The 22,896-nt window shown below is 50.9% G+C and overlaps 1 protein-coding gene across 1 annotated transcript in view; it reads right to left on the bottom strand.

Annotated features, from left to right (window-relative positions):
• Nucleotides 1-4,424: 4,424 nt before the first annotated feature.
• Nucleotides 4,425-22,896, bottom strand: part of CDC42BPG (CDC42 binding protein kinase gamma) — a 62,094-nt gene continuing 43,622 nt past the window's right edge. The window contains exons 23-36 of the mRNA XM_065408584.1: nt 22,435-22,540; nt 21,968-22,101; nt 21,380-21,519; nt 13,985-14,066; nt 13,347-13,563; nt 12,876-12,938; nt 10,980-11,567; nt 10,454-10,551; nt 9,929-10,013; nt 8,677-8,797; nt 7,664-7,781; nt 7,069-7,183; nt 6,511-6,596; nt 4,425-4,490 (exon numbers count right to left, since the gene is read on the bottom strand). Coding sequence (XP_065264656.1) covers nt 4,425-4,490; nt 6,511-6,596; nt 7,069-7,183; nt 7,664-7,781; nt 8,677-8,797; nt 9,929-10,013; nt 10,454-10,551; nt 10,980-11,567; nt 12,876-12,938; nt 13,347-13,563; nt 13,985-14,066; nt 21,380-21,519; nt 21,968-22,101; nt 22,435-22,540 — 2,019 coding nt within the window. The remainder of the gene's footprint in view (nt 4,491-6,510; nt 6,597-7,068; nt 7,184-7,663; nt 7,782-8,676; nt 8,798-9,928; nt 10,014-10,453; nt 10,552-10,979; nt 11,568-12,875; nt 12,939-13,346; nt 13,564-13,984; nt 14,067-21,379; nt 21,520-21,967; nt 22,102-22,434; nt 22,541-22,896) is intronic.

The following is a 22,896-nucleotide window of genomic DNA, read 5'->3' on the forward strand; positions in this document are numbered from 1 at the left end:
TGAGGCCTCACCAATGTCGAATAGAGGGGAATGATCACGTCCCTCGATCTGCTGGCAATGCCCCTACTTATAAAGCCCAAAAGGCCGTTAGCCTTCTTGGCAACAAGGGCACACTGTTGACACAGCTTCTCGTCCACTGTAACCCCTAGGTCCTTTTCTGCAGAACTGCTGCCTAGCCATTCGGTCCCTAGTCTGTTGCAGTGCATGGGATTCTTCCGTCCTAAGTGCAGGACTCTGCACTTGTCCTTTTTGAACCTCATCAAGTTTCTTTTGGCTCAATCCTCTAATTTGTCTAGGTCCCTCTGTATCCTATCCCTACCCTCCAGGATATCTACCACTCCTCCCAGTTTAGTGTCATCTGCAAACTTGCTGACAGTGCAGTCCACGCCATCCTCCAGATCATTAATGAAGATATTGAACAAAACCGGCCCCAGGACCGACCCTTGGGGCGCTCCGCTTGATACTGGCTGCCAACTAGACATGGAGCCATTGATCACTACCCGTTGAGCCCGACGATCTAGCCAGCTTTCTATCCACCTTATAGTCCATTCATCCAGCCCATACTTCTTTAACTTGCCGGCAAGAATACTGTGGGAGACCGTATCAAAAGCTTTGCTAAAGTCAAGGAATAACACATCCACTGGTTTCCCCTCATCCACAGACCGAGTTATCTCCTCATAGAAGGCAATTAGGTTAGTCAGGCATGACTTGCCCTTGGTGAATCCATGACGACTGTTCCTGATCACTTTCCTCTCCTCTAAGTGCTTCAGAATTGATTCCTTGAGGACCTGCTCCATGATTTTTCCAGGGACTGAGGTGAGGCTGACTGGCCTGTAGTTCCCTGGATCCTCCTTCTTCCCTTTTTTAAAGATGGGCACTACATTAGCCTTTTTCCAGTCATCCGGGACCTCCCCCGATCACCATGGTTTTTCAAAGATAACGGCCAATGGCTCTGCAATCACATCCGCCAACTCCTTTAGCACCCTCGGATGCAGCCCCATGGATTTGTGCTCATCCAGCTTTCCTAAATAGTCCCGAACCATTTCTTTCTCCACAGAGGGCTGATCATCTCCTCCCCATGCTGTGTTGCCCAGTGCAGCAGTCTGGGAGCTGACCTTGTTCGTGAAGACAGAGGCAAAAAAAAGCATTGAGTACATTAGCTTTTTCCACATCCTCTGTCTCTAGGCTGCCTCCCTCATTCAGTAAGGGGCCCACACTTTCCTTGACTTTCTTCTTGTTGCTAACATACCTGAAGAAACCCTACTTGTTACTCTTAACATCTCTTGCTAGCTGCAACTCCAAGTGTGATTTGGCCTTCCTGATTTCACTCCTGCATGCCTGAGCAATATTTTTATACTCCTCCCTGGTCATTTGTCCAATCTTCCACATCTTGTAAGCTTCTTTTTTGCGTTTAAGTTCAGCAAGGATTTCACTGTTAAGCCAAGCTGGTCGCCTGCCATATTTACTATTCTTTCTACACATCGGGATGGTTTGTTCCTGCAACCTCAATAAGGATTCTTTAAAATACAGCCAGCTCTCCTGGACTCCTTTGCCCCTCATGTTATTCTCCCAGGGGATCCTGCCCATCAGTTCCCTGAGGGAGTCAAAGTCTGCTTTTCTGAAGTCCAGGGTCCGTATTCTGCTGCTCTCCTTTCTTCCTTGTGTCAGGATCCTGAACTCGACCTCATGGTCACTGCCTCCCAGGTTCCCATCCACTTTTGCTTCCCCTACTTCTTCCCGGTTTGTGAGCAGCAGGTCAAGAAGAGCTCTGCCCCTAGTTGGTTCCTCCAGCACTTGCACCAGGAAATTGTCCCCTACACTTTCCAAAAACTTCTTGGATTGTCTGTGCACCGCTGTATTGCTCTCCCAGCAGATATCAGGGTGATTAAAGTCTCCCATGAGAACCAGGACCTGCGTTCTAGTAACTTCTGTTAGTTGCCGGAAGAAAGCCTCGCCCATCTCATCCCCCTGGTCCGGTGGTCTATAGCAGACTCCCACCACGACATCACCCGTGTTGCTCACACTTCTAAACTTAATCCAGAGACTCTCAGGTTTTTCTGCAGTTTCATACCGGAGCTCTGAGCAGTCATACTATTAGACTAGATTAGAGAGTAACACACAGAGAGAGAGTCTCTAAGAGTGAGAGACACAGCGAGGCTACTCTCTTAGCGGAGCAAGCGGGAAAGAGACACACCAAGTCGTCTCTCAGAGGGCCCCAGCCAGGAGGGGAGAAAGGCAAAGGCATTGGAGGCGGGCTCGGGACTCCGCAGCGGCGGCTCCGGTGCGCTCAGACCCACCCGCTGCTCCAGCTCACTCACCTCTTTGCTCCGGATACTGCGCAGCCACCTCTCACTCACACGGAGGCTACTTCCAGGTTTGTACCCAGCTCCTGCCTCCCCATTGGCTACAGCCATGACCAATAGGAGACGCTTGTTATGGTTAAAAGGCGCTTGCTCGGCTTCCACCTGCTTGTTCCTAGGGCGCCTGCACCGGACAGCTTTTTCGAGCCATGGGCCTTAGGATCAGAAGCGCCACTAGGGGGCGTCTCCCCATGGCCTGGCCTCAAACTAACCCCTGCACTGAGGAGGCAGCTGAGTGCTCCACACTGATCGTCCCCCCACCCCAGCAGAGGGGGAATTTTTCCAACTCGCTTCTGGTCACTATATTTTCCACAGTGGCCTCTGCTCTCTCCGGTCACTGCCAGCCAGGCACCCACTGGTGGTTCCCAGGCTGCTTTCCCACTCAGGTACCACAGCCCTCTTTGCTGGAACTTGCACGTGGGTAACCTATTTAAAACAAAATCCCATCGCACCTGCTGGCAAGCACAGGGTCTCTTACAGCAGCCCTGGGCCTGCTCTGTTTTATGCAGAAGGCCAGGCACACGCCCTGCAACGGACGCCTGGAACCCACATTTGCCTTCTGCAAGGGCAGCAAACACATAACTGACAACAAGGGGCCATGGGTTTTTCATCTGTTCATAACACCATTGAGCCAAATCTTGCACTAACACAGCTGAGGCACAAGCAAGTTTTAATGCCGTCATCTCAGCGTTGAAAGCTAGAAGAGCCCACTAATGTCATCTCATCTGGCCTCCTGTCTGATGTTCCCAGAATTAATTCCTGTTTGGTGTAAAAACGTCCAGCAATGGAAAATCAGTCCACAATTCTTGGACAACTGTTCCAAAGCTTAATCACCCTCACTATTAAAAACCTGTGCCTTAATATCACACCCCCCTTAAATGCACCCACAAGCCAGGATCCTTAGAGTATCAGTTGTCTCTGTCCCTCTTTCAGCACATCCTCCCTTGCTGTATAGAACACAGCAGACTGCAAATCTTTGCACAGCATTTAATGGTGCAGTTGTCCAATTATTTACACATTTGCTTCCTAAATAAATCCGGTCTTTGACCCACCCTATACCTTTAAATAAGTGTCCCCCAGAATTTGAGTTCCTGGAAGGATTCTCTCCCCTTCCTTTGAATGGAAATAGATAATCTTTGGTTTCAGCATTTCTTGGTTCTTGCAGGACTATGAAAGGTTTAAGGAAACACTGAAGGAAATACAACCAGGATTAAACAATGTCATGACCATTCAGCAAAGCAACCCAATCCCTGAGTAGTTCAAAAAGAACCCTGGATATACAGTGGCACAAGACGATCCAGATAGAGCCCTGTGAAACCAGATTTACGCCAATGGATCGATACAGGTGATAATTGAGATCCGAATCTGGCCCAAGCTGGACTAATTTCTGTTAAACAGCAGTAAAAAAAAAGCAGAATCCGTCCCTGATTCAGATGGCTGCTAGGATTTGGGGATTTCTGGGAGAAGCAACACCCCCACCACGATCTTTGATGCTTTCTGCTCTAGTGGTTCCAGGTACTGCAATAGTACCACCCATGGCCAGCAGGGTGTGCTCTTCAGGCGATGCAGCTCCAACTCCCCAGGTAAGTTAGGGTGCACCTTCACCTGCTTTCTTTCAGGCTTTTCACCACTTGGGGCATCATCCCACTGCACTATCCAGAGGCAAAGAACAGAATGCAAGCAAGGAGACGCTATTCTCCCTGGTGAAAGCATGCATGTGTGAGGGGGATCTTTCTTCACTGCTTTTAACACTTAGCGGATTGCAGCTTCCTCTCTCTACAGGGGTGCCTCAAAGACGGTAAGTGGTATGTCCCGGGGCAAAGGTTTTTTGGGTGATGCATGGGGGGGCAGAGAGATAGGGGAGATCAGGTGGAGATATTTTGGTACCAACATTTATGTATTTCAATACAGGATGGACAAATTCCCCAGTTGCAGAGCACAGCCTCAGTGAGGGGAATGTTCCACGGACGGTGACGGTGGCAGCAGCATTACAGCACCTTGCGGTGGCATCTCCGGCTAAAATACACAGATTATCATGTGGTTTGTGGCATCGGTCCTGCCACCTTAAGAACTGGAGCTTCCCTGGCTGGAGCTGACAGAGAGGTGGAGGCTGCGGGTCTGATCTGAGATCTGCAAGGAGAGAGAGAAGAGTTAGGGTGGAGGGGGACCACCAAAAGCAAGGAACTGGCACAGCAGGGCAGCCTGTGATTACCACCATGTGGGTTACAGAAACACCCAGAGGCACAAATCAAAATCAGGGCCATAAGACAGTTATTGTTTGCTTCATCATTAAAAACATTCCTGGTGACCAGATACTCAACACAACTAATATTAACAACAAGGGGGAAGGAACACAGGCCAAAATAGGGAAAGAACAGGTTAAAGAATATTTAGCGAAGTTCAATGTCTTCAAGGCAGGAGGGCCTGATGAAATTCACCCTTGGATGCTTAAGGAACTAAGTGAAAGCAATCTTGGAACCGTTAGCCATTATCTTTGAGAACTCATGGAGGACGGGTCAGCTCACAGAGAACTGGGGAAGGGCAAACGAAGTCCCTATTTTGAAAAAAAGGGACCAAAGAGGACGCAGGGAGTTACAGACCAGTTGGGCTAATTTTGATACCTGGAAAGATATTCGAACAAATTAGTAAAAAATCAGTTTGTAAACACCTAAAAGATTAAGGAATAGCCAGCATGGATTTGTCAAGAACAAATCATGCCAAACCAACCTAATTTCCTACCCTGACAAGGTTACTGGCCTAGTGGCTAGGGGGAAGCAGAAGATGGGATTTATCTTGATTTCAGTAAAGCTTTTGACCCAGTCCCACATGCCATTCTCAAAAGCAAACTAGGGAAATGGAGTCTAGATGGAATTACTGTAAAACTGGATGAAAACCTGAACTCAAAGAGTAGTTAGCTACGGTTCACTGTTAAACTGGGGGGATGCATTTAGTGGGGTCCCGCAGGGGTCTGCCTGTCTTGGGTCTGGCACTGTTCATTATTTTCACTAATAACTTGGATAATGGAATAGAGAGTTTGCTCATAAAACTTGTGGATGACACACCAAGCTGTGGGGGTTGCGAGCACTTTGGAGGACAGGATTAGAATTCAAAACAACCTTGATAAATTGGAGAACTGGGCTGAAATCAACAAGACGAAATTCAATAAGACAAGTGCAAAGTTTTACGCTCAGGAAGAAAAAAAAAATCAAACAGAACTATAAAATGGGGAATGACTGGCTGGACAGCGGAACTGCTGGAAAGGATCGTGGGTTAGAGTGGATCACAACTTGAATGTGATTCAACAATGGGATGCAGCTGTGAAAAAGGCTAATATTCTGGGGTGTATTAATGGGAGTGCCACATGTAAGACACAGCAGGTAACTGTCTCACTCTGCTCAGCACTGCTCAGGCCTCAGCTGGAGTGCTGTGTCCAATTCTGGGTGCCGGGCTTTACAAAAGAGGTGAACAAATTGGAGAGAGTCCAGAGCAGAGCAACAACAATGATAAACGGTTTAGAAAACCTGACCTATGAGGAAAGGTTAAAAACCTGGATATGTTTAGGCTTGAGAGAAGAAGACAGAGGGGGGACCGGGTAACAGGCTTCAAATATATTAAGGGCTGTTATAAAGAGGATGGGGAGGAGGACAAGAAGTAATGGGCTTAATCTGCAGCAAGGGAGATTTGGTTAGATATGAGGCAAAACTTTCTAACTCTATGGGCAGGTAAGCTCTTGAATCACTGTGATGGGAGGTTTTTGGGAATGGTTTGGACAAACAGGTGTCAGGGATGCTCTGGGTTTACTTGGTCCTGCCTCAGTGAACCAGTGCTACAGTAGTAGCACCTAGAGGCCCACACTGAGATCGGGGCCCCGTTGTGCTGTCTGAGGTGACAAAGGGTGAGAGGGGAATCAAGGCACCAAGAAAGGAAGGGACTTGCCCAAACAGCAGGTCAGTGGCAGACCCAGGAACAAAGCCCAGGAGTCCTGACTCGCAGCCCAGGACCTTCACTACCAAACCAGGCTGTCTCTTGAAAAATAGCTTTAAGTATTAGGGTGCTGCAGCCCCTCACCTCTCAGTGGGGTGACGCTGAGGGTATTGGCAAGGGAGGCCTGTCCCTCCTCGGCCAGGTCTGGCTGCTTGGGGTCTCTTACCTCCGTCAGCATGTCAGTGCCTGTGAACAGGCCCTGTGGGGAGGTGAAGGAGTCATCAGAGATGGAGCTGCCTGACTTACGCTTCGCTGCAAGGGAACAGAGAGCTGTAGTCACTGGCTGGTGCAAACCTTCCCAGCTACTGCACAGGGAATCTGGGACCACCACCAGCCTGGGTCCTAAATCCTGGGATAGAACCCAGGAGTCCTGACTCCCAGTCCCCACCCTGCTCTAACTGCTAGACCGCACTCCCCTCCCAGAGCTGGGAATAGAACCCAGGAGTCCTGGTTCCCAGGCCTCCCACCCTAGCCACTAGGAATCCTTGTCCTGTTCTAAAGGGCTCAGATTCTTCCCATTGCAATTCTGGATCTTTGAACGTGGCCTCAGGGGATTTGGGGTGCATGGGGATGCAACGATCCCCAGTGGTTAGAGCAGAGAAGCACAGCTAGTCTCACAGGACTTGCTGTCCCCTGGGAGAGTAATTCCACTCTGGGCCAGACAGGACCTGAGAGGTGTCTCCCTCCCTGATTCATTCCCCCTCCAGTCGTGGGATCCCTTTACCAGATGCAGAGTCCCCCAGGGCGGTGTCGCTGCCCGAGGACGATGGGTGCCGGGTCTCGGTGAAGCTGCGCCGACGCAGCTTGGCCTGTGACTCCCGTCTTTTCTCCTCCTGGGCCTGCGAGACACAATCAGCATAGGGCTGAAAGCCCGGAAAGGGGAAGCACAGAGGCGGGGGGGAGCCCGGCTCAGCGTGGGGACATCAGCAGGACGGAAAGCAGAGACAGGGGGTGCTCACCAGGTAACCCCTCCCGCCACACCCCTCTTGCTGTTTGCTTATATCCCTTCAAAGAGGTGACACCTCCAAGCCAAGGGTGGTTTGTTACCATCAGGTCACCAAGGGCCCACCGGAGACAGTCTGTCACTGTAGGGTCACCAAAGGCTCACTGCAAGGGCAAGTTTGTTATTGTAGGGTTGCTCCAGCTCACCCAGGCTGGCTTGTTATTGTAGGGTCTCTTGCAATCACGAGGGCTAGATTTTGGTAAACTCTACCCTGGCAGAAGATCCTGCCCTCTCTGCAAACCCAGAGCTGGTTGTAGCCCCACCCCTGCCCTGGGCAGCATCTCACTGGCCGGGTTGCCACCCCCTCAGTGCTCACCGTGGGCAGGTCCTGCAGCCGGTGCTGCCCGTCGCCCGGCCCCACGTGCACCAGGTGGTTAAAGTTGGTTGGGCCGGAAATGAGTTTTGACCTCACACTGGGGTCTCGCATCATCTCCCTACAGGGGGAACAGAGAGGAGCAAAGAATAGCTGGAGCATGCCCTGACCATGGACTCTGCAACACCAGCAGGGGGGGCATGCTTACAGACAGACACACATGGGGGTGGGGGACATGCTTAGATAGACACCTGGGGGGACATGCTGACAGACAGAGACACATGGGGTGGGGGTGGGGGGGGACTACATGCTGACAGACAGATATGACCCACTGCCCCAGATTGCAGCACCCAGCATGAGGAGCCGGGCCCAGCCTGGCTGGACAGGAGCCACCACTGTGGGGTGAGTGCGGGGCAGGCTCTCCAGCTGTGTGAACATTCATGCTGTACACCTCCGTTTGTCACCTGCGTAACGTGCTCAGAAAGGCACCACACATACACCTGATGGCTTCGGGGGGGGAGTGGGGCAGTCACTTCCCCGCCCCCATTAGCTCTGCCAGTGGACTTAAGATGCCGGCCACAGATTCAGAGTACCTCACTTCAGTTCCTGGCTCTGTCACAGACTTCCTGTGTGACCTTGCCCAAGTCACGTTTCCCTTCCTATGCCTCAGTTTCCCCCCCCGTAACATGGTGAGAACTATCTGCTTGTCTGCTCAGCCTATGAGCCCTTCAGAGCAGGGACCGTCTGCATTGCGCCAGGAAGGATGAGTTGTAGGCCTGGAGGTACTACCGTAATAGTACTAACACCACACACATCACAGTGGGACCCTTATCGGAATTGAGGGCTACAGGCACTACCGTGATCCGTACAGTATTCCCATGAATACAAACGGGATTTGCACCATGCTAGCTAGGATGGAATGACAAGCCTCTGTCACCCTCCAGGCTTCCGGGTGAGGACAGGAAGGTAGTGCAGGACACACACACCACTCCCCCCCCCCCCCACCCCGGCCTCACCTCCTCTGCTGCTGCCGCTCCTCTGCTGATATACGGAAGGAGAATTTCCGCTTGTTCTTGGTCCTCACCAGCTGCCGCCGGGTGTTGTCTGTGGTCTCGGGAACATTGAATTCGTCCTGGTCTGGAGCAGAGGGGCGAAATGAGGTTGCGAAGATGGGTCTACTTGCAGTTACACAATTCAGTCACTAGGTGCCTGGGTCTCCTGGACTAGTGGCTTGGGGCACTGGAATGGGACTCATGAGTCCTGGGTTCTATTCCCGAGACTGCCATTGACCTGGGGCAAGCCCCTTCCGCCCTCTGCGCCTCTGTTTCCTTTCCCAGCTGTGTCCATTCAGCCTGTGAGCCTTTCTGGGCAGGGACTGTCTCTCACTGTTCGGCACAAGGGGGCCCCCTAATCTCGGTCAGTGCCACAAGGCACTACTGTAATATTAGCAATGGGACCCCAGTCTCAGCTCTGACCGCTAGACTCTACCATAAAGCTACTAATAATGGAGAGCACATAATGGGGCCCTGATCTCTCTCTGGTGCCTCTAGATCAGTGGTCCCCAAACTGTGGGGCGCACCCCGCAGGGGAATGCAGAGGAACATTTGGGAGGGTGCGCGGCGGGTCTGGGGCAGCGTGATAAGGGAGCGCCGCTCTGCCCCCAGCCTCACCCCCCAGCTCCTGACTGTGGCCCAGCCATGGCCCTGGCCACAGCCCTGCACCCGGCCTTGGCTCCCAACCATGGCCCGGCTCCACTCCCGGGCGTGGCCCCAGCCGCAGCTCTTGCCTCAGCCCCCAACTGCGGCTCCCGGGAGGGCAGGGGAGATTATATTAGGGGTGGGGGGGGGGGCACAACTTAAAAAGCTTGGCGACCACTGCTCTAGGTGCTACCGTAATACTTTTAATAATGTGCACATGATAATAGGACCCTAATGGGGCCTCTAGGAGCTGCCATAATACTGCTACCATAATGTTACTAGTATTTGCTGCTGTATGGAATTCTAGATGGCAGTAAGATTAGCAGCCCAGGCGCACTGCCAGAACCAGAACTGACCCATGAACCCACATAGCCTGGTATCCCATCTCTGACAGCAGCCAGTGCCTGTAGCTGGTACGCTGGTATCAATCTGGAGTAACTCCATTGACTTCAATGTGGACTAGAGCCATTGAAGTCAGTGTAAATGAGATGGGAAGCCGCTCTGGGGCTGAGCCCCCTAGTGTTCCGACTGGGCGGCCTGGAGCAGGGAGCAGGAGGGGGTGGGTGGTTACCTGCAGACTTGTTCCTGAGATAGGTCAGGTGCACCTTCTCGCTGCCGTAGGTGCAGAGGGAGCCCTCGGAGTTCAGGGACCGCACCTGAGTAAGAGAATAAGAGTCATCCCCAGAAGGCTGCTGTTCCCAAGGAGCTGCTGGGTGGCAGGTCATCGCAACCTCCTATGCTGAGGTGCAGGGAGGTTATGGCAGGTGCCCAGACTTCAAACAGAGAGATGGTGGCAGAGCCGAAAAGAGAACCCAGGCTCCCAGCATGACCCTTTTCCAATCACTAGACCCTATTCCTCTCTCAGCACTGGAAATATAAACCAGGAACTCTCCCAGGCCCTCTCTGCTCTAACCATTAGAAACTGCTCCTCTCCCTGCGAATGAAACCCTGGCTCCCAGCCCCATTAAATGGTCCATTAAAATAAGAATGAACCAAGAAAAGTTTAGCTGAGCTTTATCGGCCTATCCGTCCCACATTCACCCCAGACTTGGCTAAATCCTGGGTCCCGGGGCTTGTTTCCCCCTAAAAGCCTCACCTTCTTCAGAGGGACTGTCTGTATCCATTCAGCCTTCCGCACATCAAACACATCCAGGGCGTTCTCACTGAACACACTCAGGTAGGGGGCGCTGTAGCCTAGGAGTTGAGAGACCAAGGGCATTTTAAACCTGCATGCAAATCCCAGCCAGTACAGCTGTCAGCTCCCTTCGGTGCCCACTAGAGGGCATCTGGTGTTGGCCTGTCAAAGACGGGATACTGGGCTAGATGGGCCCATAGGTCTGATTCGGGGCAGCAGAGGGTCGTGGTGTGACAATACTGGGCTAGATGGTCCCACAGGTGTGATCCAGGGTGGCAGGTGAGTGGAGGGGGAAGCTACCAGATCAGATGGCCTCACGGATGTGATCTGGGGCAGCCGGTTCTGGTGACGGGGCATTTGCTGCCCCCGCTGGAGAGAACAGAACTCCCCTCTGCTCCATGCATGCAGCATCTTTGAGAGCAGGAAACACCCCCATCTGCCCTTGCCTGCCCCCAACCTCCCTTGACCCCACAGCCCCGCCACTCACAGCAGCTCAGGGGAGTCGCCGGCCACATCAGCTCCTGCTGCCGCGTTCTCCGGCCCTGCCCGTCCACGTAGAGCCCCAACCCACTGAAGCACAGGATCAGCTCACTTAGGCTGACCTCCACGGCCCGCAGGGCCTCCATCTGGGCCACGGACGCTCCACGGGGGTCCTCAGGGTGGGGCAGGTGGACGGGGGCCCCCTCGTTCAGCAGGGGGTAGAGGGAGAAGCCCGAGGGGTAGCCTACGCAGAGCCGGTCGCCCATGATGTCCAAGCACTGCACGTAGCCCTGGGCCTGGATCTCCTTGATGCGCCGGGAGTGGGGCCGGGAGTGGGTGAGCTGGTAGCACAGCACCTGGCGCTTGGAGGCCACGCACAGCACGGAGGTGGTTCCCCGGCAGATCAGCCCTGACACCATCGTCTGGCAGTTCTTGGTCTCGGCGATCTTGGTCCCCGGGGACTCTGGCGTCTCCAGCTCGACCCAGGAGAAGAGGCGCACGCTGTGGTTCTTGCCGCACAGGACTGAAAGCACCTGGGCCTGGAGGGAGACCAGGAGCAGCTGGACCCGCCGGCAGTCACCCAGCTGGAGCACCTCTGCAAACCGAGACAGACAAAGGATGAGAGTCAGAGATGTAAAGTCACAGGGGGGCTGCATTGCCAGAGTGCTATGGAGGTTGCACTGGGAAGGGAGATACTTATCTCAGCTACTCACCCGTGTAAATCTGGAGCAATCCCTGATTAAATCCAGAGTAGCTCAAGGAGTCACACTGGTTTGTAACTGAGATCAGATTCTGGCTTGGCAGAGTTACAAACAGGTGTAAACCCAGAGTGACCCTGATTAACTCCATGAGCTACTTTCCCTTTGCAGTGGTTTGTCACCTAGATCAGAATCTAGCTCGGTGGACTTCTGTTGAGTTACAAACTGGTGTAAATATGGAGTGACTCCATGAGTGACTCCAGATTTACACCAGTTTGTAACAGAGACCAGAACTTGGCTCGGTGGACTTCTATCAGATTTATGTATAATGTCAGGGTGTGACCCAATGGTCCAAAATAAAGTCAGTATATAATGGACTTCTGTGGAATTAATCTTGATTTACACCAGCATTTAAGGTCAGACCAGCATCTGGCTTAATTACCTAGAATGGATTACTCCACATTTACTCCAGTGTGTAACTGAAATCAGAATACGCTCCAGTGACTTCAGTGCAGCTACTCCAGATTTACACCAGATTTGTGACCAAGGCTGGAATCTGGCTCAACAACTTGACTGCAGCTACTTCAGACAGCATGTAACCGTGGTCAGAATACAGTTCTGAGCCCAGTGAAGTCAATGGAGTCACTCCTGATTTATACCAATGTGTAACAGAGACCAGCTCTGTTTTAATTATCTCAAAATGAACTACTCCAGACTTAAACCTAGGTCACTGAAATCAAAATGTCGTCCCTAAACCCAATTCATTGAGCCAAGTCACTCCAGATTCACACCAGATTTAACAATCTGTCTCATACCCAAGATGTACCCCCCTGTTCATAACAGATTATCTATATATCAGAATGACTTAATGGAATTACTCCTGACTTACTCCAGTTTGTAACCAACAATAACATGTGCTCTTAAGTCCACTGACCTAAGTGCAGCTACACCAGATTTACTAGCCATTTATATATAACAAGTAGTATAACTAAAATCCAGTCTGCCTCAAGGATTTCTCTGGGGTAGCTCCAGATTTGCACCAGGGTGTAACCAAGATCAGAATCTGATCCAGAGCCTTAACTAGTGCCAAGTCAGGCCATCCAACTCTTCCCCATGCTGGGCCCCGGACCAGCCCAGCTGCATGCGTGTGTCATTCCAACCCCGCTCCCTATACGCCTGCGAACTCAGCCCGTGACAGCTCTTACCATTGGTGTGCAGGTGAATCACAAACAGCCCCTCTTCGGTTCCCAGCGCGATTCGCTCCCGGTCTGCAAGCAGGACAGGGACAAGTGTCAGAGCGAGGCAGCCTGGACGTGGAAAAGGCTAGGTTGCACAGGCTGGCTGGCTCCTCCCTATGGACCCTGACTGCTCTCAGACGGCAATACCGCCTGGGAAGCTGGGGGTTTTATTATTCCCCATTTACAAAGGGGGAAACTGAGGCAAAGGCAGGTGCAGGGACTTGCCCAAAGTTATAGAAGTCAGTGACACAGCAGGAAATAGAATCCATGAGTCCTGACCCCCCCCCCAGTCATCCCCTGCTCTAACCTACTAGACCCCACTTCCCCTCCCAGAGCCGGGATAGAACCCAGGAATCCTGGCTCCCAACCCCTCCCCTCACCCAGCAGACTCCACTGTCCTCCCTGGGTGGTCTGTCCTTGCCTCCTATGCCAGCTCACCAATGACAGCAGCGGAGAGGGCCTGTGGTATTAGCGGCAGGCCATTGTCATAGGCTTCCTTCAGGATATAGACGGAGCGGTCGTGGTGCCGGTTCTCCTGCAGGATCCGGTGCAGCTCCACCAGCACCTGCACCCACTGCTTCATCTCGGCCTCACTGTCAGCAAGGAGCAGCAGGGAGCTGGTGGTGGGGGGCGTGGCCAACTGGGAGGATGTGATCTATGGGGAGCAGGGGAGGGCAGCTTAGCATTGTTCTAAAAGATGCAGATGTTTAGTGCTGGATTCAGAGCTCAGCTCCCACAAGGTCAATCTGGGGTCACCTCCCAACTGCAGTGGGTTCAGGGCCGGATTCGGATCTCAGCTCCCCTGGGTCAATCCGGGATCAAGCCCTGACTACAATGGGGCCAGGGCCAGATTCTGATGCCAGTTACTCCTGGAGTAAATGCAATTATGCCAGCTCTGCACCATTGATGTAACCGATTAGCACTTGCCCATTGCAATAAGGATCTGACACACAAGACGACTGAGATGGAACTTGCCAGACTTAGTCATGTGACCCGGGCTGGAATGACGCGATTGCAGAGCTCTGTTGCTCTGTCCCTGACCCAAGATTGTAAGTGTCCCGACTCCCAGGACTTACCCGGAATATGCAGGGCACGTCCTTGTTGCTGGCATGGATGACGTCCGAGGCCAGAACCGACGTCACCGAGAACTGTTCGTCCCTTTAAAGAGAAGACGAGAGGCATCAGCACCAACCAGTGCAGCCTTCCCAGCTGCACCTTACAACACCCCAGTGGCAGCTGCTGTGCCCCACAGAGCAACTGTAAGCCTGGGAAAGAAGAGGGATGTAGATTTGTTCACTACAGTCATAGATTTTAAGGCCAGAAGGGCACGTTTGATCATCTAGTCTGACCTCCAGTACAGCACAAGCCAGAGAACATCACCCAGTTACCCCTCTATGGAGCCCAGTCGCTTGTGGATCTCTTCCACGAAGGCAGACAGGCTTTGTCTGAAGACATTCAGAGGTGGAGAATCCACCACTTCCCTTAGGAGTTTGTTCCAAAGATTAATCACCCACACTGTGAAAAAAAATGTAGCTTATTTCTAATCCATTTGGCTTTAACTTTCAGCCATTCATGGTTTTTCTGCATTTCCCCGCCAAATTAAAGTAACTGGTAGCAGTAGTAGGCTTTTATCCTCAGTGTGGACGAGGCACACGCTTTGCCACTGGGTTCTGCTATTTGTTGAAAGTGGAAGAATGTCGAGGAAGGTAGCATGCTCTGTTGGTTATAAAAACCTTCTGCCCATGACCTCCCCAGCCTCTCTGTATTTTCCTCTGCTCCTATTCCCCATCAACAGCAGCAGAGGGGCATCAAGAACAAAAAAAAGAGAGAGCAGGTGACTGATAGGGAGTGTGGATGGGGTGGGGGACAAATAAACAGTGACAAGTTTTTAAAGTGCTTGTACACAAATGTTAGAAGTCTGAATAATAAGATGGGTGAACTAGAGTGCCTCGTGTTAAAGGAGGATATTGATATAATAGGCATCACAGAAACCTGGTGGCGTGAGGACAATCAATGGGACACAATCATTCTGGGGTACAAAATATATCAGAAGGACAGAACAGGTCATGCGGGGTGGGGGGAAGTGGCACTATATGTGAAAGAAAATGTAGAATCAAATGAAGTAAAAATCTTAAATGAATCCACATGTTCCATAGAATCTCTATGGATAGTAATTGCATGCTTTAATAAGAATATAACAGTAGGGATCTATTATTGACCACCTGACCAGGACAATGATAGTGACTAAGCTAAGGGAGATTAGAGAGGCTATCAAAATAAAGAACTCAATAATAGTGGGGGATTTCAATTATCCCCATATTGACTGGGTACATATCACCCAGGGCCGGCTCCAGGCACCAGCTTGGCAAGCAGGTGCTTGGGGTGGCCAAAGGGAAGGGGCGGCAGGTCCGGCTCTTCGGCAGCAGGTCCGTCGGTCCCTCTCGGAGGGAAGGACCTGGCGCCAAATTGCCGCCGAAGAAGAAAGCGGTGCGACTGAGCTGTCACCGATGACGGCTTTTTCCCCCCCCCCCCCCCGCCGTTTGGGGCGGCAAAAAACCTGGAGCCGGCCCTGATGTCACCTCAGGACGAAACGCAGAGACAAAATTTCTCGATACTTTAAATGACTGCTTCTTGGAGCAGCTGGTACAGGAATCCACAAGGGGAGAGGCAATTCTTCATTTAGTCCTGAGTGTAGCGCAGGATCTGGTCCAAGAGGTAACTATAACAGGACCACTTGGAAATAGTGACCATAATATAACAACATTTAATGTTCCTGTGGTTGGAAGAACACCTCAGAAGCCCAACACTGTGGCATTTAATTTCAGAAAGGGGAACTATGCAAAAATGAGGTTAGTTAAAAGGTACAGTGACTAGAGTGAAATCCCTGCAAGCTGCATGGACACTTTTCAAAGACACCATAATAGAGGCCCAACTTAAATGTATACCCCAAATTAAAAAAACACAGTAAAAACTAAAAAAAAAGAGCCACTGTGGCTTAACAACCATGTAAAAGAAGCAGTGGGAGATAAAACGGCATCTTTTAAAAAGTGGAAGTCAAATCCTAGTGAGGTAAATAGAAAGGTGCATAAACACTGCCAAATTAAGTATAAAAATGTAATAAGAAATCCCAAAAGGAGTTTGAAGAACAGCTAGCCAAAACTCAAAAGGTAATAACAAAATGTTTTTTAAGTACATCAGAAGCAGGAAGCCTGCTAAACAACCAGTGGGGCCCCTGGATGATTGAGATAAAAAAGGAGCACTTAAAGACGATAAAGTCATTGCAGAGAAACTAAATGGATTCTTTGCTTCAGACTTCACGGCTGAGGATGTTAGGGAGATTCCCAAACCTGAGCCGTCCTTTGTAGGTGAAAAATCTGAGGAATTGTCACAGATTGAAGTGTCATTAGAGGAGGTTTTGGAATTAATTGATAAACTTAACAGTAACAAATCACCAGAACCAGATGGCATTCACCCAAGAGTTCTGAAAGAACTCAAATGTGAAATTGTGGAACTATTAACTAGGGTTTGTAACCTGTCCTTTAAATCAGCTTCTGTACCCAACGACTGGAAGATAGCTAATGTAACGCCAATATTTAAAAAGGGCTCTAGAAGTGATCCCGGCAATTACAGACCAGTAAGTCTAATGTCAGTACCGGGCAAATTAGTTGAAACAATAGTAAAGAATAAAATTGTCAGACACATAGAAGAACATAAATTGTTTGGCAAAAGTCAACATGGCTTCTGTAAACGGAAATCATGTCTTACTAATCTATTAGAGTTCTTTGAAGGGGTCAACAAAGATGTGGACAAGGGGGATCCAGTGGACATAGTGTACTTAAGGTACGTCTTCACTACCCGCCATATCGGCGGGTAGCAATCGATTTATCCGGGATTGATATATCGTGTCTCGTTAAGACGCGATATATCGATCCCCGAACACGCTCACCGTCAACTCCGGAACTCCACCAGAGCGAGCAGCGGTAGCGCAGTCGACGGGGGAGCCGCGGCCGTTGATCCCGCACCGTGTGGACCCCAGGTAATTTGATCTTAGATACTTCGACTTCAGCTACGCTATTCGCATAGCTGAAGTTGTGTATCTTAGATCAATCCCCCCCCCAGTGTAGACCAGCCCTAAGATTTCCAGAAAGCCTTTGACAAGGTCCCTCACCAAAGGCTCTTATGTAAATTAAGTTGTCATGGGATAAGAGGGAAGATCCTTTCATGGATTGAGAACTGGTTAAGACAGGGAACAAAGGGTAGGAATAAATGGTAAATTTTCAGAATGGAGAGGGGTAACTAGTGGTGTTCCCCAAGGGTCAGTCCTAGGACCAAACTTATTCAACTTATTCATAAATGATCTGGAGAAAGGGGTCAACAGTGAGGTGGCAAAGTTTGCAGATGATACTAAACTGCTCAAGATAGTTAAGACCAAAGCAGACTGTGAAGAACTTCAAAAAGATCTCACAAAACTAAATGATTGGGCAACAAAATGGCAAATGAAATTTAATGTGGATAAATGTAAAGTAATGCACATTGGAAAAAAATAACCCCAACTATACATACAATATGATGGGGGCTAATTTAGCTACAACTAATCAGGAAAGAGATCTTGGAGTCATCATGGATAGTTCTCTGAAGACGTCCATGCAGTGTGCAGTGGCGGTCAAAAAAGCAAACAGGATGTTAGGAATCATTAAAAAAGGGATAGAGAATAAGACGGAGAATATCTTATTGTCCTTATATAAATCCATGGTACGCCCACATCTTGAATACTGTGTACAGATGTGGTCTCATCTCAAAAAAGATATACTGGCATTAGAAAAGGTTCAGAGAAGGGCAACTAAAATGATTAGGGGTTTGGAACGGGTCCCATATGAGGAGAGATTAAAGAGGCTAGGACTTTTCAGCTTGGAAAAAAGGAGACTAAAGGGGGGGGGGGAGGATATGGTAGAGGTATATAAAATCATGAGTGGTGTGGAGAAAGTGAATAAGGAAAAGTTATTTACTTGTTCCCATAATATAAGAACTAGGGGCCACCAAATGAAATTAATGGGCAGCAGATTTAAAACAAATAAAAGGAAGTTCTTCTTCACACAGCGCACAGTCAACCTGTGGAACTCCTTGCCTAAGGAGGTTGTGAAGGCTAGGACTATAACAGGGTTTAAAAGAGAACTAGATAAATTTATGGAGGTTAAGTCCATTAATGGCTATTAGCCAGGATGAGTAAGGAATGGTGTCCCTAGCCTCTGTTTATCAGAAGTTGGAGATGGATGGCAGGAGACAGATCACTTGATCATTACCTGTTAGGTTCACTCCCTCTGGGGCACCTGGCATTGGCCACTGTCGGAAGACAGGATACTGGGCTAGATGGATCTTTGGTCTGACCCAGTATGGCCATTCTTATGTTCTTATGGGGGCTAGAACCCACAGAATCTGAGAACAGCACGTACAAATAAATTTCTCAAACACCTAAAACAACTCCACCTCTTTGTCTAAAAAATCATACGTGTCTCTATTACATGGGTGACGGGCTGTATTAATAATACAGATGGACAGGACCTGGAATTTCTGTTCTCACCATTTCAAATTTTTTTCAATGCAAAACTGGGGGGGAAAAAAACAACAAACTATGAAGTTTTCCGCAAAATAAAATTTTCAACAAAATAAATAATCTTCAAAACATGTAGTTTAAAGAAATCAAAATGTTTCAATTGGATTCTGACTTCTTGTATTGATTTATTTTTTAGAAAGTGATTTTTAAACAAAAAGTAGTTTCAAAACTCAAGGTTGAAATGTTCCATTCCAAAAATGTCAAAATGGAACGTTCCAAGCTAATGGACATACTGTTCCCACGCCCCCTGCAATGAGACTGTGTCGAAATCAACATGCTCCCTGCCCTGGGAAGTGTCAGCATTTTCAGTTGGACAAACATGTCACGGGGAAATTTTCAAGCGGATTCCATTTTTAATCCAGATAAATGATGTTTTCAGGTGAGCCGGCAGATGTCCTCCGCTTGCTAGCTTCTGTGGGGGCGCCTCTCCTTAGCAGCACCATGGCCTGAAGAACACCCCCTCCAACTGAGCTCTGCTAGCCTTTTAGCACAGCCAGGCACTCAGTCAATTAGCTGCCAGCCAGCCACCTAGGCAGTTAATTGCTCACAAATTGGCTGAGATGGGCTCATTCCCCTTAAAGAACCCCTAAACAGGGCCAACACCCATTAAAGAGACCAGCCACCCCATGATAGTTACAAACAGGAGGTCACTGTCCTGCTCTGCTCTGCATGGGCGAGGCCTCAGCTGGGGTATTGTGTCCGGGCTGGGAAGAGCAACAAAAACGATCCGAGGTTTAGAAAGCCTGACCCGTTGGGCATGTTCAGTCTAGAGAAGAGAAGGCTGAAGGGGGACCTGGTAACAACCTTCAATAGGTAAAAGGTTGTTACAAGAAGGACGGTGGATCAATTGTTCTCCGTGTCCACCGAGGGTGGGGCAAGGAGCATTCGGCTTGGTTTGCAGCAAGGGAGATTTAGGTGGGAGATTAGGAAAAACTTCCAGGATGGAACAGGTTACCGGGGAGATGGCAGAATCCCCATCACTGGAGGGTTTTAAGAACAGGTTGGACAACATCCGTCAGGGATGCTCTGGGTTTACTTGGTCCTGCCTCAGCGCAGGGGGCTGGGCTTGATGATCTCTCAAGGCCCCTTCCAGCCTGACATTTCTACGTAACCCTGTGCCGGGGAAAGAGATTGCTACCGCCCATGGTTTGGACACGCTGCCTTCATTGGCATCAGAGTGTAGCCTCAGCCTTAGCTTCAACCTGAACTGATCTGACCTTCCCAATATCAGCTGTTCAACCAGAATGTGTGTGTGTCAAGTGGCACTGGACCTGGTAAAGCCCAGTCACTTAGGGGCTGAGAGCTAAACAAGACTGCTGCTCTTCCCACGTACGAGGTGGTGCCTCTCCAGAATTGTTGGTTTATTTGAAACACAGAAATCTTAATTCAGAATAGGGAGGTTCCGTTACTTCTGTATTTGGCCCTGGTGCAACCACTGCTGGAGTACTGGGCCCAGGGCTGGGGCCCACAATTGAAGCAGGATGTGGATAAATTGGAGAGAGGTCAGAGAAGAGCCACGAGAAGGATTAAAGGGTTGGAAAACCTGCCTTGCAGTGAGAGACTCCAGGAGCTCAAGCTGTTTAGCTTAACAAAGAGAAGGTTGAGGGATAACTTGATCACAGTCCATATAGGATGGGGCTCTTCAGTCTAGCAGACAAAGGTGGAACAAGAGCCACTGGCTGGAAGTTGAAGCTAGATAAATTCGGACTAGAAATGAGGTGCACGTTTATCAGTGAGGGGAATGAACTCTTGGGACACTTGATCTACGGCTGGGGTGGATTCTCCATCACTGGGAATGTTTAAATGAAGGTTGGGTGTGTTTCTAACACATCTGCTCTAGTTCAAACAGGAATTAATTCAGGGCTGGCCTACAGCTTGGGTGACACAGGAGGTCAGACTAGATGATCACATTGATCTCTTCTGGCTTTATTGTCTATGCATATGGTTTAATTAATCTGATACGTCAGTTGATTTGGTATCAACCCGTTCACACGGATTATTTACGTCATGCTTTTTGCTTCATTATTCGGTTTAGTGAATAAAGCTCATACAATTGGAAACCCCGAGGGAGCGGAAGTTTCTTTCCCAGACACCAGGATCACAACCTACATGAGCTCTGGGGAGAAAACAGACAACTCGACGACTCACCCAGCAGTGATCCATATCTGGAGGGGTGGTAAACCCATTGGGGCAACAGTGACGTTATGCTGCACGAAGAGTGGTTCAGCAGGGGGAGCTCTTGCCTTGCACTCAGTCCTGTGGGCTCATTGGTCTGATCTGGGGCAGCAGAGGCTGGGGGGATACCAGGCTAGTTGGGCCCGCTGGTCTGATCCAGGAAGGCAAAGAAGGGAGGGACACTGGGCTGGATGGGCCCATGGGTCTGAGCTGGGGTGGCAGGATGGGGGATACCGGGTGGGATGGGCCCAGGGTTCTAAGCCAGGAGGTGGGGGCGGGGCGGGGCAGGGAAATACCGGGTGGGATGGGCCCAAGGGTCTGACCCAGGATGGCAGGAGGGGGGATACTGGGCTGGCTGGGCCCAGGGATGTGAGCCAGGAGGCAGGGTGGGGGATACCGGGCTGGCTGGGTCCAGGGGTCTGAGGCGAGGGATGGAGGGGGGAAAACCGGGCGGGATGGGCCCAGGGGTCTGACCCATGAGGCAGGAGGGGGGATACTGGGCTGGCTGGGCCCACGGGTCTGACCCACGAGGCAGGAGGGGGGATACCGGGCTGGCTGGGCCCAGGGGCTGATCTGCGATGACAGAGGGATGCAAGGCTAGGTGGGCTCAAGGGTCTGACCAATAAGGCACTTCATGGGTCCCCTTTCCCTGCGTTTTGCGGGGGCCGGTCGTGCCCCTCCCTACCTCATATCCACAACCTGCATGACGTTGACACCGCACTGGGAGCCCCGACCTTCTGGCACATCGTAAAGGAAGAGCTTTAAGTCGCTGACCATGGCGAATGCCCTCTGCCAGCCCTTCTTCACCCCCGCCGGCTTCGGCACCTACGGGGATGGGGGAGGGGAGACGGTTACAGCCTCATTCGCCACAGGAAAATTTGGCCTGTTGTTGGCCCACCATCCCGGGTGCTAATAGCACCCAGCAGGGCTTGACTCTGCCTCAGTTTCCCCTGGGACAGGGTGACTGTCATATGGAAATTGGATACAGAGAGGGCGAGTTACCCAAAGTTACACAGCACATCAGTGGCACAGCTAGGGATAGAACCCAGGAGTCCCGGCTCCCAGACACCTTGTGCTAACCCACTGGACCCCGCTCTCCTCCCACAGCTGGAGAGAGAACCCAGGAGTCCTGACTTTTGTGCCCCCTGCTTTAACCACATTCACCACAGCCGAGAAGATCGGGGGAAGCGTGCTCGCAGAATCATCTCTGCCACGCCACATCAGACAAAAGCCAGCCTGACACAGGACACCCACAGAGGGTGGGGGGACTTACCGACAGATACCCCTCAAATGCTGTGCCTGTCCCAGTAACCGGGTTGACCCCCATGGTTTTCCGGAGCTGTTCGGGGGGCGTGGGGCAGATGGCTATGCCCCCAGCGCAGGACACATGGCAGACGTAGTTACAAGCTGCAGGGAGAAGCCAGGATGCGGGGCATGAGTGAGGGGAAGGAGACGGACTCTGACAGGCACCTGATGCAGGGAGAGGGGCCAGAGACCCAGGCACCCCCCCAGGGCCCAGCATCCAAGCCTGCCTGGCAGGAGACCCAGGTGCCAGGCCCCAGTGCCCTGCCTGGTAGAAGACCTGGGTACCAGCCCCATGGCCCAGCACTCAATGCCCAGCCTGGTGGGGACCCGGGTTCTAGGCTCAGAGGCCAGTGCTTAGCCCCATTCAGGAATTCACCTCAGGGAAGCAATTGCAACGGGGCCCGCACGGGGCAGAGCCAGCCCGGCCTCACTCACCCTCACAGGCGTAGCCCTGGCGCAGCAGCCCCACCATGAGCGCAGTGCAGCGCGTGCATTTGGTGGGCACCGTGAAGCTCCACATCTTGAAGTGGTGAGATTTTGGCTGGAAAATGGGGGGAAAACAACAAAAAGGGGTTTCGATCTGCAGTGGGGGAGGGATTGGAAGCCAGAGACACAGGGGGATAAATGGGCATTTGTCTGATGTGTGTACACAGACCCACACAATGCACTACACACACACACACACACACACACAGCTCATCCCATACCTACAGCACAGCCCCATGCGCACCTAAATACACCCATAGAGAGATATTGCACACACAGCATACAAGTGTACAACAAACACACCACACATACAGCAGGCGCACATGCCACATCCCCATGTTCACAGCATACAACTGTACAACACACTGACACATACACCTCCATGCTCATAACATACATATACAGAGAACA

The sequence above is a fragment of the Emys orbicularis genome, chromosome 7, assembly GCF_028017835.1.
Source record: "Emys orbicularis isolate rEmyOrb1 chromosome 7, rEmyOrb1.hap1, whole genome shotgun sequence".
Taxonomy (NCBI): Eukaryota; Metazoa; Chordata; order Testudines; family Emydidae; genus Emys; species Emys orbicularis.